The sequence below is a fragment of the Vidua chalybeata genome, chromosome 1 (assembly GCF_026979565.1).
Source record: "Vidua chalybeata isolate OUT-0048 chromosome 1, bVidCha1 merged haplotype, whole genome shotgun sequence".
NCBI lineage: Eukaryota > Metazoa > Chordata > Aves > Passeriformes > Viduidae > Vidua > Vidua chalybeata.
In genome coordinates, this window is record NC_071530.1 from 132882111 (window position 1) to 132897851 (window position 15741).

A 15741-nucleotide genomic window follows, 5' to 3' on the forward strand; every position below is an offset into this window, starting at 1 on the left:
CAGGTTCCTTCCTGGGGAAGGCAGTGCAATCACCAACATAAAGGAAATACTTTTCACCGGAGTCATAATGGCCCACATAGGCATGATTAGCTTTGGATACTGAAGAAAGGCAGGGGGATGAAAAGCTGGGACAAAAGACCCAAAACAGAGATGCAGAGTAGTAAGCACAGACTTGGAATTCCATTCCTGTGGGCTTTATAGCGCTTTAAAAATATTAAAAATTAAGAGAGAGTGTTCCGTTGGTCAGGACAACTTTATTTTGAGGTTATTTTCCTTGCAAATGGATAAAAGTTCCACTATGAATTAAAAAAAGAGGTTGATATTAAAGAAAATTGGTTTATTGTAAACAAAGTATAAAGTACAACGTAAGAAATGTGCAAATCTTTAAAGTAGTCACAAAAAGCAGATCTAATACACTATTATCAAACCATTCACTTTCTGATATGTGTCTTCAACATAATATGATAAAATACAAATAGTGAAAATTGGTGCATTGTCACAAAAGCTGGTTTAAATTCTAGGCTGGTGTCTTTGCTGCCTTGTTTTCCTCTTTGAATCACAACTTTCTAATTTAATACAATATATAATATATCAATTTCAATTTTAGCATGAACCACTTTTCAAAGAGTAACACAATCAAGAAGCCTAGGATTCTTGGTTTTCTTCTTTAATCAACCAGAGTAGTTTACGGTTACCAAGTTTGTCTTCAAGGTGCCCCATTATCCGCTCATGACAAGCACAGTGAGAAGGTGGAAAGGAAACCATAAGCAACACGAAAGCAGAAGCATCATGCGATGCCCAGGTATAACCAGCTGTAACAATCACAAAGCTTGCCAAAGCAGCTGAGAAAACATTACAAAGCTAATAAGGATTCAGAAACGTTCCTGCCCTTTGGCTGCCCATGCATTGCCCCTGCATGCCCATCCCAAGCCCCTTTGGACACAGCAGTGTAAAGCTGTGTGTGTTAACCACCCCATGCAGAAGATGTCTAAAATCTCCAGGAGTCTGACACGAAATCATCGATTATGATGGGGCTGGAGAACGGTTAGGAGAAAAAGACTCCTACCAAGCAAAGGCAGCAGAAATAGCAAAACAGATTTAGATTAACTTACGCAGGTGGGTTCTGGGCTTTCAAGCCTGTGCCTGTACATTGCCGCTGTCCTTGTCTGCGCCTACTGAAGATGGACAACTGACAGCTAAAACTGGAGTTGGTCTCAGGCATGAGCAGCAAACCCTCAGAAATACTTGCATGGCACTAGATCTAGAGCATACAGAAGTGATTTGCAAAATTCAAAACTGGCACAATGTGGCTGCTCTGCTCTAGAGCCTTCCCCTTCTTTCTCTCCTCACCAGTGCAAAAGACACCCGCTATTCCAGTCAGCCACTGGTTCTTCCAGCAACATTTTTTGTGACTGAGTGCAGGCTGCCTTTGCCTCTCTGTACTGCTGTTAGCAGCCAGTGCGGGAGAACTACAGACTGGGAGAAAAAGCATTTTCCAGCCAGCCTATCCCAGCAACAACAGTTAATTCCACTGTCTTCAGAACAAGTCCTTTCACTGGGTGGTCGCAGACGTTGGTGGCACGGCAACATCACTGAGCTTGCTCACTTCCATTTGCCAGTTCGGTAATTTCTTTGCCGATAAGTGGCGACGCGCGTGCTTCGTGAGGTGGTCGCTCCGCATGAACCGCCGCTCGCACATCGGGCAGGCAAACTTCTTCTCCCCGGTGTGCGTCCTGCGGTGCCGAGACAGTTCATCAGACCGTGCAAACCTCCTCTCACAGCCTTTCCAACTGCAACTGAATGGCTTTTCTCCTAGAAAGGAAAAAATTACAAAGGGAAAAGCCCAGTGAGTACTGAGCAATAAACACCACTGCCTTAACTGGCAGGATTTCACTTAATTGTCAGGAAAGTTTCTATTAAGGCAGCTTAGCCTTATGTAAGCATTATACACACAAAATGTGGAAAATTGTTTACATTTAATATAATATTTAAACATGCAGACTCACTATCTCTAAGGCTAAGTAGTATGCGTAAGGGTTAAAGGATTAAAAAGGGTTAAAAGGGTTATTTGAAATGCTCTTCACATCTCAAGACAGCCAATTTTAACACTCCATGTAAACTGCGGATAATGATGACTCAGCATGCCCAAAACTCCCCTCTGAAGCGCAGCCTGCAATGATGTTTTATGTTACCGAGCTCCAGCAGTGTACTGTGACCCTGTGTGAAAATACATGGAACTCTTTCTGCTACTGCAGTTAAGGGCTGAGGCTGGAGAAGTTACTCTAGAATAACCAAGACAGGAATAGATTGGAGTGGATTCTCACATCCTCTCATAAAACAATCTCCAAGTTTTACCCACTTCTGGCAAAGGCATTCCTGAGGAGAAGCCTAATAAGGATTCTTTAACTCTGGAAAGCATGCTCCATGTTGGGCAAGGCCTTGCTTCCACAGATGCATTACTGAACACCTTCTGACACGCAGCGAGTCCAGCACAAACAAAGTGCTGAGTCAACTTCCCCTTGGGGAGACTTCCCGTCAGAGATTAGGCAGCATTATAATGCATGCTGGCAAAAAACATATTTCATTGCTGGCCCACAGTTTGTTCAATAAACAGATCCAGTAATCGTTACAACTGTAACAAGCTGTATATACAACCACAGTTTTCTACATTAGATTTTAACATGCAGCAGCAGTAACCAACCTGTGTGTGTTCTGACATGAGCCTTCAAATGGGAGCTCTTGAAGTACGTTTTCCCACATCCTGGGTAGCCGCAAATGTGACTTCTTATTCTTGAAGAATCAGCCTGAGGAGTGGCTTTTGCTGTAGAAGGTACAAAGCCAGGAGCGGGGGCAATGGGAGACAGTCTCGTGCCATTTGGACTAACAATGGGAGCCTTTGAGCCCTGCACAACTGGCTGGGGCACAACAAACATGACAGCACCTTTGGGAACCTGGGTGCCCATGAAGACCATGGGCTGACAGAGAGCCGGCTGCTGGCTCGGCGCAGTGTTGGGCACCACAGCTGTCACAACATTGTTGTTTGCGGGCAGTGGGACCATCTGGCAAATCACTGGCACAGGGGGAGCTCCGCTGCCTTGGGCGGGGGACAGCGGTGCTGCCACCGCTGGCTGCTCTGCTGGTTCAGGGACAGACTCCTCCTTCCTCACCGAGGGCTTTGTCAAGGGCACGGGACCAACAGCTGGTTCTGCAATTCTTCCTTCTGCCACTGACAGTTCGCTGGTCTCAGCACTGGCTCCACTCGGTGCCGCGGCAGAGCACATGGAGTGCTCTTCGCTGGCTTTCTGTTTCCTGTTTGTTTCCCTCCAAGCACTGTCCTGGTATTTGAGCACACTGGCTGTTCTCACAGGGCAGGTTTTGTGATCACAGAGCTGGGCATCAGCCGTGTGGCGGATAACACTTGTCACTCGAGCCTTCAGAGGCCTGGCTGCTGGAGACCTCTCTGCTTCTCTCCGAGGTGTGGCCAGAGGAGGCTTGGCAGCCTCGGGCAGCGCCTTGCCGAGCGGATGGATCACCTGCGACATCTCCAAGTCGGAAGGGCTGTAGGGAGGGGTCAGGCACTGCGCAGGAGAGAGAGACACAGTAAGGGGGGGACGCCAACAGGACATCACCACATTGTTAAAAACAAGCACACACACACACAAACTGGAAAACTTACAAATGCTGGTATTGCATTAAAGTCCGCTGCTCCAGGAAGCAAAGCCTCATCACTTTCTTCTGACATGTCAGATGCAGGAGTTATGGGTCTCATTTCTCCATGTTTCTTGAGGTCTGATTTCCAGTTGCAACTCATAGAAATAAGGGCTTCTACGGCCTCATAATCGCTTTTTTCAGGGGTATTGTTCCAGAAATACCTCATATCTCTCTGTTTTTCAGTCATCATCTCCATTTCTCACTCCTGTTTTGGTTAGAGAAAAAAAAAGAAACTTTAAACCTGATGCTAAGCTTGAGTATTTTGCAGCTGCTTGTAAGAAGGCATTGCTAAAAACAAGCAAGGCAACCTTTGCAAGATAAATACACTTAATGTACCTGTATTTTCCTGCCTACTTTCTTATTTATGTAATATTTTTATGAAGTTGTTAGCGACGAAATCTGGCCATCAGATGAAAATTATATAATTACTTGAGACAAAAGAACTACTCTGGATGTTAAGTATGTTAAAGTTATTCCACACTACAAGAGCTGTGTCTGAGAACTTAAGAAAAATCTTCACACCCCCCCAAAAAAGTAAATCAAAGCTTCCTCCACCATCCCACCCTCCTTCTATTTTTGCTTTGGAAGCACACAGCCCTCAGGATTGTGCTTATTTTGGCCACACTGGGGCTGATTCACATTTTCTTCGAAAGGTATTAGCAACAAAAAATGTTCTATAAAATACTCAAAGGATCTCTCTCACACACACGTATGTGCAAGGGAAATCACCTGCTTGGAGAACCGAGACATACGTACATATCCACACGTATGCACCCCCACGCTCCGTGTGTCCCTGCCCGGCCCTCACGCAGCGCTGTGGGCGGGGCTCAGGCGCGGCCCCGCCCCCGGCTGTTGGGCGCGCGCCACCGTCACCTCAGCGCACCCCGCCGGCCGCCCCCGCGCGCGCCGCCCCCGCCCTCCCTTATTGGTTCCCTCGGAGCCGCGCCGGGCGCCCATTGGCCCGCACCGAGCAGGGCGCGGGCCGGGGCGGGGCACCTGAACAAAGCGTGATCGGGCGCCGCCGCGCGCCGACCTTTCCCCCAGTTCCCCCGCGCGGCGCCCCCGCCTCTGGCGCGCGGCGGCGGCCGGCTGTGAGGGAGGGAGGGCGGGGGAAGGAGCCCGGGCGGGAGGAGCCGTCACAGCGGGCGGGGGCCGGGCGGGGGTCAGCACCACCACACCCGACGCCTCCCGCCGCGGGGGAAGGGAAGCGAAGCGAAGCGGCGACCCTGCGAAGTGGGTTACGGGGGCAACGGCCGGCTCTTCCCGCAGCGCCGCTCCGCTTCCCTGCCGCCGCGCCGCCCACCCCGCATGGCGCCGGGATCCCCCCGGCTTTCTCCTCCTCCCCAACTGCTGCAACCTGGTACATGCAGCCGCTGAGGCCAGCGCCCGCACCCGGTCGGGAACGCAGGCACGAGAGACTGCACGGCGCCGGACCGGCGCTGCCAACAGGTTCTCGGCGGCTTCTCTCCCTCCCGCGGCTTCCCTCGCCGGCTTGCCCCGCGGAGGGCTCTCCATGCGGGTGGCGCTCCTACAGCCCACCCCAGCAGCTCCACTCCTCCGCCGCGACTCAACCCCTTCAGCCGCCACCCCAGCCCGACCTCTCGCCCGCGGTCCCTCCTATCGTGGGTCGCCCCCGCACGTGCCCTGGGGATCCCCATGCCGCACCACCCCCGAGGACTCCCTCCGTCCCAGCCGCCCCGACCCCCCGGGATGCCCGGTTCAGCTCACCGGAGGAGCCGATTCCGCCCCGAGGTGCCGCCGCCGCTCTCCCGGTTTTCCTCTTTTTGTTCGCCGCTCCCCACTCGGGCGTCGGCGCCCCCGGGCCCGCGCGCGGGGGGGTGGGCGGGGCCCCCGGCCGCCCGCCGGCCAATCGCGGGCAAAGGTGTGTGGGGCGGCGGCCAATGGGCGCCCGGCGGCCGCGCGTGATCGGCGGCCGCGCGGCGGCGTGGCCGGAGTGTCAGCGCGGCGTGTCCCCGCCGGCGGCTGAGTCAGGGCGGCCGCCCCCGCCCCCCCCGCCGTGCCCTTCCCTTCCCTCCCCGGCATCCGTGTGGGAGCGGCGGGGGCGGCTCGGCGCTTCCTCCTGCATGAGGTCACACGGCGGCGGGGGAGGGAGCAGCCTCCCCAGTGCGGCCCCCGCTCCCCGCCGGGCTGAGGTGAAGCGGGGCCGCGGCCGCGGGCGCGGGGAGACGGAGAGAGCGGCGCGGTCGTTCCGACCTCCTCGGGCCTTTCTGGCCCATCCCCGTGGCTGGGCGTGCCCGGGGGACCCGCTGCCGTGTGCTGGCAGCCCCCTCGGGGTGGGGGAGGTCGCTGCCACGCGTCGGGACCACCCCAGTCTGCATCGGGATGCCCGGCTCTGTCCGTGTCAACCCAGGGCGCTGCTGTTGGCGGGAGATCCGAGCGAGACCGCAGTCTGAGGAGACCCCAGGCAGGTCGGCCCCGCGGGGCTCGGCCGTGTCTCTCCGCGGCTGCCTCGCCCGCTCGCCGGCTGCTCCGCCCGGCCGGCTCGGGAACAGCTGCGGCTTAGCTGGGTCACTGCTAATCGCGTTACCCCGCAGGCTGCGGCGCGCGAGGGGGGCGAGAGCCGTGTGATCCGGTCTGCTCCATGCAGGGTTTAAGGCGGGCTCTTTTTCCCGTCAGAAAGTTTAATGAAAGTTGAAAGAGTGGCTGTGTGTGTTAGGACCTGAGAAGCCAGATCCAGGCCAGGCTGCAGCTGTGACTGGTCTTGCGCTCTAGAAATGCTATTGATGCTTCGTTATGGTTCAGTTTCTTTCCTCCTGCTTATTTAACCTCACTTAAGAGATTTTTCCCTCCTCCTTCTCCTCCCCAAGTAGTCCAGGGTCTTTGGTCAGAGCATTTTCCTTTTTTTTTTTTTTCCTAACACCTTCTTTGCCTTAGTCTTCCCACAGTAAGACCAGTTATCCTCAGGACAATGGGCCTCCTGAGCTGGTAGACAGGGAGTAGAATGGACACCCTGTTATCCAGGAGGAAGCAGTTAGTGACCTGCTGTGCCACTTAGATGCTTACAAGTCCATGGGACTGGATTGAGCTCATGCCTAGTAGATGAGGGGAAGGTTGTGGATGTAGTAGTCTACCTGGGCTTCAGGAAAGCTTTTGACTCTGTGTCCCATAGCATACTCCTGAAAAAGCTGGCAGCCCGTGGCGTGGAGAGACAAACTCTCTTCACTGAGTTGAAAACTGGCTGGATAGCCTGGCCCAGAGAGTGGTGGTGAATGGCATCTAGTCACCAGTGGTGTCCCACAGGGATGAGTTTTGGGGCTCAGTCCTGTTTCATATCTTCGTTGAGATCTGGATGAGGGGATCCAGTAAATTTGTGGATGGCACCAAGTTGGGTGCGAGTGTTGGTCTGCTGTGGGATAGGAATTCTCTGCAGAGGAATCTGGACAAGGTGGATCAATGGCCCAAAGCCAGTGGTAGGAGGTTCAATAAGGAGAATTGCTCAGTCCTACACTTTGTCCATATAACCCCATGCAGTACTACCTGCTGTGGGTAGAGTGTCTGGAAAGCTGCTCAGAAGAAAAGGACCTGGGGGTGCTGCTCAACAGCTACTGAGCATCATCCAGTGTGTGCCCAGGTGGCCAAGAAGGCCAATGGCATCCTGGCCTGTATCAGCAATAGTGTGGCCAGCAGGACCAGGGCAGTGACCCTCCCCATGTACTCAGCACTGGTGAGGCCACACCTTGAGTGCTGTGTCCAGTTCAAGGCCCCTCAATTCAAGAAGGACATGGAGGTGCCAGAGAGAGTCCAAAGAAGAACAACTGAGCTGCTGTGCGGTCTGGAGCACCAGTCTTGTGAGGACCAGCTGAGGGAACTTGGGGTGTTTAGCCTGGAGAAAAGGAGGCTCAGGGGTGACCTTATCACTCTGTAACTCCCTGATGAGAGGTTGTAGCCAGATGGAGGTTGAGCTCTTTTCCCAGGCAGCAAGCAACAGGATGAGAAGAGACTCAAGCTGTCTCAGGGGCAGTTTAGGTCAAACATTAGGGGGAATTTCTTTACATAAAGGGTCATTAGGCACTGGAGTGGGCTGCCCAGGGAGGTCCTGGAGTCATCGTGCCTGGGGGTGTTTAAGGAAAGACTGGAAGTGGCATGCAGTGCCATGGTCTAGTTGGCATGGTGATGTTCAAAGGTCTCAGATACCTTTTCAAACCTAATTGTTCTGTGATTATGTCATTCTTCCTGTCCTTCCCCTTTTCAATGGTGTCATGGTCCTGTTCTTTCATTCTTAGTTCTTCCCTATGTCAGCCAATCCCAATTGGCAGAAGGGGTCTGGCAGCAAGTGATGTGTTCCTGAAACTTGCTGGAAAGCAAGGAAACAAGAAACACCTCTCCCAGAGAGTTTAGTTATGCCTGAAAGAGATAAAAAAAAAAAAAAAAAAACACAACAAGAAAAACAAACCAACCTGCAAGAAATGAGCAGTTTCTTCAGCCTGAAGATAGAGAAAGGATATAAATATTGCAAAACATGACCACAGATGTATGTAATTTAAAGTAACACTTAATAATTTCACAGACATGTATTGACAAAAGAGTGGTAATTTTATTCCCAGGAAGACTTTTTTTTAAATATTGCTTTAATTCCAGTATTTCGACTAATACATTATACAGATGGAATGTCTGTTATTTGGCTTCTCAGTACCCCATCTGATGGGATGTGCTGTCCTACTATGCCCCTTGCACCAGGCTGCCAGTGGTGGGATCCCTTTCTCTGTGCTCCTACAGCTGCCACAACTGGCACCTGTAGGAAAACATGCCATAGAGAGAAAGCTCCATCTCCCATCTTCTGTTTTGGTTCTGCAGCCTGAGTATCTGCCTGACTTTCTGACAGATTTTATAAGATCCCTGCAGGCACTGCAGGGAAACAGATTGGCTTGACTGCCTTATCTAGAGGGAATTCCCAAAAGAGAATTCATTTCAGGATGATCCAAACTCCTTTCACTACCAGTAGCAAACAGTTGTTTACAAATTACTCCATTGGATCCCACGTCTCTGGGTGGAGAAATGAGAAAGTGTGTTTACTGTGTGTTTCACACTGAAATCAACAGGGAAAAAAATGTTGATAAAATGGTTGCTTGGCTCCCAGAACATGCTGTCCTTTGCCAGAAGGTGCTACTGTCACCCAAGGTGCAGCTGGGGAGAGGGCGCCTGCCTCTCAAGTGTATCTGCCCTGGCTGAAATAAAGGTTGTGGAGCAAATACTCAATAGATCTTGGTGAAATTCTGTGTTTGCTGTTTATGGCAAGTTCTGTCATAGTTTTTGTGATTTTAAGTGGTTTTATTTAAAACATTCTGAAATCTCATTTGAAACAAATTATTGCCACTAAAACTAAATCTGTAAAAGTTGCACCAGCCAATATGATGAATTCACTCACAAAACTAATAGTTTCTCTCTACATTCAGCAGAAAATTTGTCACTTTTTCACCCTTACTTTTATGTAATGCATATATACAAATATTTCACTGATACAGTAAGAACTTTATTGTTAAAAATCCAGTTTCCAATATGAACAGAATATCTGTAACATTATAATACTGTCGCCATTTTTAGTTTGCTTGCTATGGCAACGTGTTGAAGGTGTGTGCTGGACTGTTGGAAGAAGTTACAGTGATTCCACAGTAATCTTCTATAAGTCAAGTGTTCTTTGGAGGGAATACAATTACTTTCATATAAAATGGAAAGGTGAAATTAGCACAGTGATGTTTAAGTTTGATCATGTGCATTTCAGATTTGTCATAAGGGTGACTTTCATCTTTGGAGTTTTGGCCATATCTCTTCATTTATGTGACGTGAAGTAAGTTATGATCCAACACTGACAGGTACTTCTTGACTTTGCTATGGTGTGACTATGAGAAAATAAAGGGCTGACTTGCACGGCAGCTCATGCTTCAGGTGGTCTGTTCTGTTTTGTTCTCTTCCCACTCTTAATTCTCTCTCCTCTGTCCTTGCTTTACCTCCTTGCCCATCCTCCTCTTGGCTTCCCAGTAAGCCATTTCAGCTCTTTGTTGCTGTGGGTGCTGCAGGATCACCCTTGCTGCCCTTGGCACCCCTTTCAGCAGTGGTTCTCCACAGGTCCTCTCGGCTTGCCTGTCCCAGCTGCCAATCTCATGTGCCCCAGCACACACCGTGTTTTTAATACATCTCAATGCACCTTCCTTTCCATGATTTCCGTACTGCTTTTGCTCCATGAAAGCCTCTCCCTGTGGCCATTCCCAGTAACCTGCACTTGCCAGAGCCTGGTCTGCATCACGCATAGGCCATTCAGATCCTGCTGCTTCCTCCATTTCTGGATCCTCCCTAAGGTATTCCTCCTCCACTGACACCTCCAGCCACTGATGTTTCCAGCCTTGCCTCCCCAACTGCCCTCTTTGCTTCTTCAAACCAGCTTGTTTCAACTTTAATTTCCAGATCAGCCCCCTGCAGCCACGCCTCTCTTCAGTCTGCTTGTCTCCTGACTCAGGAAGCCTCTTGCTCATTCTCCTGTGTGAGTCTCTTCTCACCCTTGGGCTTTGTTCCCACCATGTCAATGCTTGTCTGCTGCTGCTGCCATCCAAGTGCAGAGCCCTGCAAGTTTTGTGCACTGACCAGCTGCAGTCAAAATATACAGAAAGACTGGGGTTGGACTGGTAGATCAAAAACCTGTTACACTTCCCCTCCTTTAGGCCAGATCTTTGGATGAGTTCTGGGTTTAGCAGGGCGTATGGGCTCTGAAAAAGAGACTGCCTGGTGGTGTGGGGGATTGGGATGCAGGCGGGGTGAAGGACTTTGTGAGAGGGTAGAGAGGGGGTTTGCTGTGCCTGTCCTCCACAAGCAGGCTTGACTGTCATCTCAGTGGCATGTCCTGTAGCTGTGTTGGTAGCAGCTGGCCTTGGCTCAGGAAAGAACAGTGCTCAGAAGTGAGAAGACATATCTGTTCCTTGACTCCCACAGTCCACAGGAGCTTTGTGTCCCCCCAGAGACCTCCAGTCCCTTCTAAATGCACAGTCAGGAGCCCTGTGTGTGTGTTCATCTGCTGTATCTTCTCCCCCTGCTCTGTGCTCTGCCTTTGAATTACAGAGCAGAACTGTCAAAACCACCTCTCCCAAAAATAATCTCTTGCTTCAGAGGCTGGAAAATGTGACAGCTCATTTTCATATGCAGAACGATGCAGTGGGTGTCTGAAAGCAGCTGAGGCTGAGGGGGTGGCCGGGGAAAGGCAGCTCTGAAATGGCAGCTGGGGAACATGAGAGGAAGGACGGAAGGAAGGGAACAAATGAAGAACGGGGAGGGGGTGGAAGGAGGGCCGGAGGCAGTAGACAGCAAGTCCAGGGCATGAGAGGGTTGTACAGTGTGGGGCTGTTATTTTTTCCCTGTCCTTCTACTGCTCCTGTTCAGTTATTGAATTAGAAGAGTATCTCTGCTGCTAATGACAGCAATTGCCAAGCTTGATATATCAGATAACTGGGAGAGGGAGCATACAGTCAGCAACAAGACAGCTTGGTGCTTTTTTTGTCTCCTTTTTCCTTCTTCTTCATGCCCCATTTTCCTCACATATCCTAACCGTAAGAAAAATCTGCTTCATCCTGGTTCTTCAATTGCTTATTGGAGTACTGAGTGAAAAACAGAACTTGTCATTAAGATTTCAGTTTATGGGTTTTACTTTGCTTTACCAATCTGATTGCCAGATGGAACAAATCCTATTTGCCTGGCAATGCCATGTTCCTCCCCAGCTCTATGTGATACTCACCCTGGTTTCTGTGTACATGCATTTTACAGATTGTTGCTCGTGGCCCTTTGTCTCTGGAACATTTGTGGCTGTGCCTGAGTCACTGCAGTTCCAGTCCTGCTGTGCCTGCTCAGTGGAAGGCTTCAGAGGCTGTCGGCAGTGTTGATGTTTGCACTGCTGCCATAGGAGAGAGCCTCGTGGAGTCAGGGAAACCTCAAACATCCCTAGTGGAAGCCAAAGGGCAGGTGAGAGAAACTTCTTTTTGGCAAGTGAGCCGTTTCCAGTGAAGTTGATCTCTGGCAGCACTGGAAGCAGCTAAAGGATCACTGTCAATAAGTATTTTCCATTCAGTTTCCCAGAGAAGCTGGGGATGTGGTTTTATGCCACCCAGGAGGAAATGTTTATTTCTTTAGGAAAATGTTTAGGATTTTGACTGTTAAGCACTTGTTGGTTATTATGTATGCCTTGTACACTTAAGCTTAAATTTCAAAAAGACCCACTTGTCCAACCTGCAGGTCATAGAATGGTTTGAGTTGAAAGGGACCTTAAAGATCATCTGGTTCCAACTTCCCTGCCACAGGCCGGGACACCTTCCACTAGACCAGGTTGCTCAAAGCCCCATCCAGCCTGGCTGTGAACACTTTAAGGGATAGAGTACCTTATTTTTCTGATTGAAAAGCTAAATTGTCATAGGATTGTGGCAGTAAATTAGAGAAGAGAATTGGGAACACAGCTAGTAATTTACTGGCCAGCTTTGTAGCTGGTCTAGGGGCTGAGGCTAAGTCAGGTGAAACTACAGTCTCCTGAATTTCACCCCTCACTTAAGAAAAACAGCTTTGTTATCTGTGCCTTATCTTGGCTTTGGCATGCAAAATTAAGAAGGTGTTTTAAGTTGTTCCTTTATCCTAAACTCTTTGATTTCTACCAACAAATAGGCAAGAGACATTTTCCACTTCTCATGACAGGACATCAAGGGGTATTTTTTACTTCTGAAGAGTACATGTTTCACATAAGACTGTAGGATAGACGGCTATTTTAGTCAGCACAGAAAGAACCCAGGTAAGTAAATGTTTGCTTCGATACATACTAAAAATTGTGAGAGGATTACACTCAGCTGTTTCAGTGCAGGATTAGGTTGTATGCCAACAAGAAGTTTCCTTGGGTCCTGTGGCTGTGTTTCTTCTGAGGACACTATGTGGGATGGTTGGTCCTGTACAGCTACAGCCCTGCTTCCATCTGTCTTTTTGGAAGGTCAACCAAAACAGGTGTCTGGTCAGCTCAAACCAGCCAAGTCACATACTCACTGAGTGTCTTGACCCAAGAAATCCTGGGAACCCAGTGGCAATCAGGAATTAATATTGGAATGATTTGTTGATTCCTTCAGTGCTTCCTATTTCACTTCCCATGGTGTGACCATGTATTTATTTTTGTTTAGTATCTTGTGTGATCTTTCTTCACTTGTGCAATGCTAGTGGGTTTGTTGATACCTCCAGTGAAGTGCAACACTGCTGTGTCACATGGAGTTTGTAATTTCACAGCAATATAGGTACCTATACCTGAGATCTGTGGAAGAATGTGACAAAGTGGCATTGTTTTTTTTTTTTTTGCAGACAGAGCTTGAAAAATATCAGAAAACACAACAGAGAATGTTTTCTTCTTGAGAGGAAAACATACAGGTCTGTGCATTCCACCACTTGGAAAGGTATATTTAATATATTTCAAGTTTTCTCAGTGTCATGGTGGATTTTACTATTCAGTAAAAAACTTAACTGATCAATTTGAATTTCTGCTATCAAAATCAGATACTTAGAAGCTGAACTGTCAGCCAATAAAATGAGAAGCAGACAGCCTGTAAACGTTGTAGGATGAGCTTGTGTAGCTAAGAAACCCACCTGTTCCTGCTATGATCAAATAAATGTTTTTCCCAATGGAAGTGTTAGAAACACATTTGTGTCCTTCTCCTGCCAAAACAGAATTTGCTTGTTACACTGTGACCTAGAGGTTGCTGCATTTTAAAATGATCTGATGGGCTAAATCCTAAATTACCATCATAAAGGTATGAAGGAAATGAGGTGGTGGTGGTATGGGACATAGCACTATAATATAAAAGTCAGCAGGGACACTGCCTTTCCTCCTAACATAGGTAACAGCATTTCCATACCTCCCACTGTAGGTATTGTCCTGGTTTTGGCTGGTATAGAGTTAATTTTCTTCCCAGTAGCTGGTACAGTGCTGTGTTATGGAGTATGAGTATGAGAATAACATTGATAACATGCTGATGTTTTAGTTGTTGCTAAGTAGTGCTTCCCTCAAGTCAAGGACTTCTCAGTTTCCCACGCTCTGCCTGTGAGGAGCTGCACAGAAGCCTGGAGGGAGCACAGCCAGGACAACTGAACCAAACTAGCCAAAGGGATATTCCAGACCATAGAATGTCATGCTCAGGTCCCCACACCATGTGGGACCTGAGCATGACATAAATGGTATGGAATAAGGGGTGGACAAGGTGCTGGCATTGGCTGCAGTAGAATTAATTTTCTTCATAGTAGCAGGTTTGGGCCTATGTTTGGGATCTGTCCTGAAAACAGTATTGATAACAGAGGAACGTTTTTATTATCACTGAGCAGCACTAATACAGACTCAAAGCCTTTTCAGCTTTTCACCTCATCCCCCAAGTGAGAAGGCTGGAGGAGCACAAGGCGCTGGGATAGCTGACCCCAGCTATATATCCCAGAGGGATAACACACCACATGGCATCATGCTCACCATCTAAACCTGGGGGAAGAAGGAAGGAAGGGGAGGATGTTTGGAGCAATGATGTTTGTCTTCTCAAGTCACCATTACATGTGATGGAGCCCTGCTTTTCTGAGGATGGCTGAACATCTGGCTGTCCATGGGGAAGAGTGAAAGAATTCCAAATTCCTTGGTTTGCTTTGGTTGTGTTCCTATTAGACTGTCTTTATCTCAGTCCCTGAATTTTCTCACTTTTCTGATTCTCTTCCCATCCCACTGCCAGGCAATAAGCAAGTGGCTGTGTGGTTGCTGGCAGGGTTTTAGCCATGACATGTATTTTGATAGAAGTCATGGGATCTAAGGATCTTCTTTCCTTTAAATCTGCCTTTAATTATTTTTGGACTATTGACTAATTTAATCTTCATATGACAAATGACATAGAGATGTTAATAGCTGCCACAGTGTTAATTTATTAATGTAATGCCTGAACCCACTGTGTACCGCTTAGTTTACGTTCAGACAAACAAACAATCTCTAGATAGGAAAATTAAAGTGAAAAAGGACAGGTAGCATGTCCTTCATCTGATACAGACTAAACTGCATCCAGTTTGGTCCCCTGCGGCCGATACACTCCTTCTGTATGTGTCAGCAGGCCTTGAGCTCTCCCATGTCCTGCTGCTCTCTCTTGCCAAATTCTTGGCTCACATACCACACCCTTGGCATCATGGTACAAAACACATCAAGCTGTTAAGCCACCCACTTAATATTAGTAAATGGTTTCCTTGTTTTTCTTAAGATTTCACATGAATTAAGGCAAGGGGCACACTTGTGAGACCTGTGGAGATCAAGGCCTTGTGTTTCATTTAAAGAGATAAGAGCCACACCTTTGTTGCTCACATAGTCTCTTAGCAGCAATATAAGGATTAAACAATTCTACTTAAAATCTTTAAAACAAGAGCCTTTGTGAAAGCTAGCTTTGGTGTTCCTCAGTGCAAGTATCTCCACCGTGAGCTCAGACTGGCATGTGGGGCTGCAAGGAGATAGATTTCTCTTTATTCTCCAAATGCACAATGTGCAGGGACGGTGTTGGCTTTGTCAGAGACTACAGGGAGGGAACCTCTGTCAGTGGAGTTGCCCTCATGACCAGAAAAACTTGCCCAAAGATTTTCATCAGTCTTTGCAAGATCCCAGGTGTAGCTGGAGATTGTGCAGGTTACGCACAATGTGTGTATTTGCCTGCATACCAAACCCTGCATGGCAGCAGGCTGCCAGCATCCATCTGCTCTCTGAATTCTCCTCTGTGTCTCACTTTACTCTTGCAGCTCAACTCTGGGGACACGCACTTCATTCCTGCAGCTCTGCATGGGACATACACACTTTGGTCTTGCAGCTCACTGTTGGAAAGTCACTTCTGTCCCACAGTTCATCCTTGGTCCTACAGACATTCATTCTGTGGGAGCCACAGTATCCTGGTTTTGACTGGTATAGAGTTAATTTTCTTCCCAGGAGCTCATACAGTCCTATGTTTTCAATTTAGGATAAGAACAATGTTGGTAACACACTGATGGTTTAGATGTTGCTAG

The 15741-nt window shown here is 48.7% G+C and overlaps 1 protein-coding gene and 1 long non-coding RNA gene across 5 annotated transcripts; one reads left to right on the forward strand and one right to left on the reverse strand.

Annotated features, from left to right (window-relative positions):
• Positions 1 to 316: 316 nt before the first annotated feature.
• On the reverse strand, positions 317 to 5548 carry KLF10 (KLF transcription factor 10). 3 transcript variants are annotated; one of them, XM_053949142.1, is made up of 4 exons: positions 5440 to 5548; positions 3677 to 3916; positions 2702 to 3578; positions 317 to 1812 (listed from the first exon to the last, which is right to left on the reverse strand). In XM_053949142.1, the coding sequence occupies exons 2-4, from the start codon at positions 3905 to 3907 to the stop codon at positions 1553 to 1555; spliced, it is 1368 nt and encodes a 455-aa protein (XP_053805117.1). In that variant the 5' UTR covers positions 3908 to 3916; positions 5440 to 5548; the 3' UTR covers positions 317 to 1552. The 3 variants fall into 3 exon arrangements, with proteins under 3 accessions (XP_053805117.1, XP_053805126.1, XP_053805134.1); XM_053949151.1 differs by lacking the exon at positions 5440 to 5548 and adding an exon at positions 4468 to 4552; XM_053949159.1 differs by lacking the exon at positions 5440 to 5548 and adding an exon at positions 4441 to 4519.
• Positions 4850 to 13412, forward strand: LOC128791466 (uncharacterized). 2 transcript variants are annotated; one of them, XR_008432052.1, is made up of 4 exons: positions 4850 to 5160; positions 11479 to 11673; positions 12364 to 12487; positions 13039 to 13412. It is a non-coding gene; the product is annotated as an uncharacterized LOC128791466 (long non-coding RNA). The 2 variants fall into 2 exon arrangements; XR_008432051.1 differs by having other exon boundaries at positions 12394 to 12487.
• The last annotated feature ends 2329 nt before the right edge of the window (positions 13413 to 15741 follow it).

Coding starts and splice junctions, on each gene's coding strand:
- KLF10 (XM_053949142.1), bottom strand. CDS start 3,907: ATGGAGATGATGACTGAAAAACAGAGAGATATGAGGTATTTCTGGAAC. Junction 3,579..3,676: donor TTAATGCAATACCAGCATTT/GTAAGTTTTCCA, acceptor TCTCCTGCGCAG/TGCCTGACCCCTCCCTACAG. Junction 1,813..2,701: donor TCATGTCAGAACACACACAG/GTTGGTTACTGC, acceptor TTTCCTTTCTAG/GAGAAAAGCCATTCAGTTGC.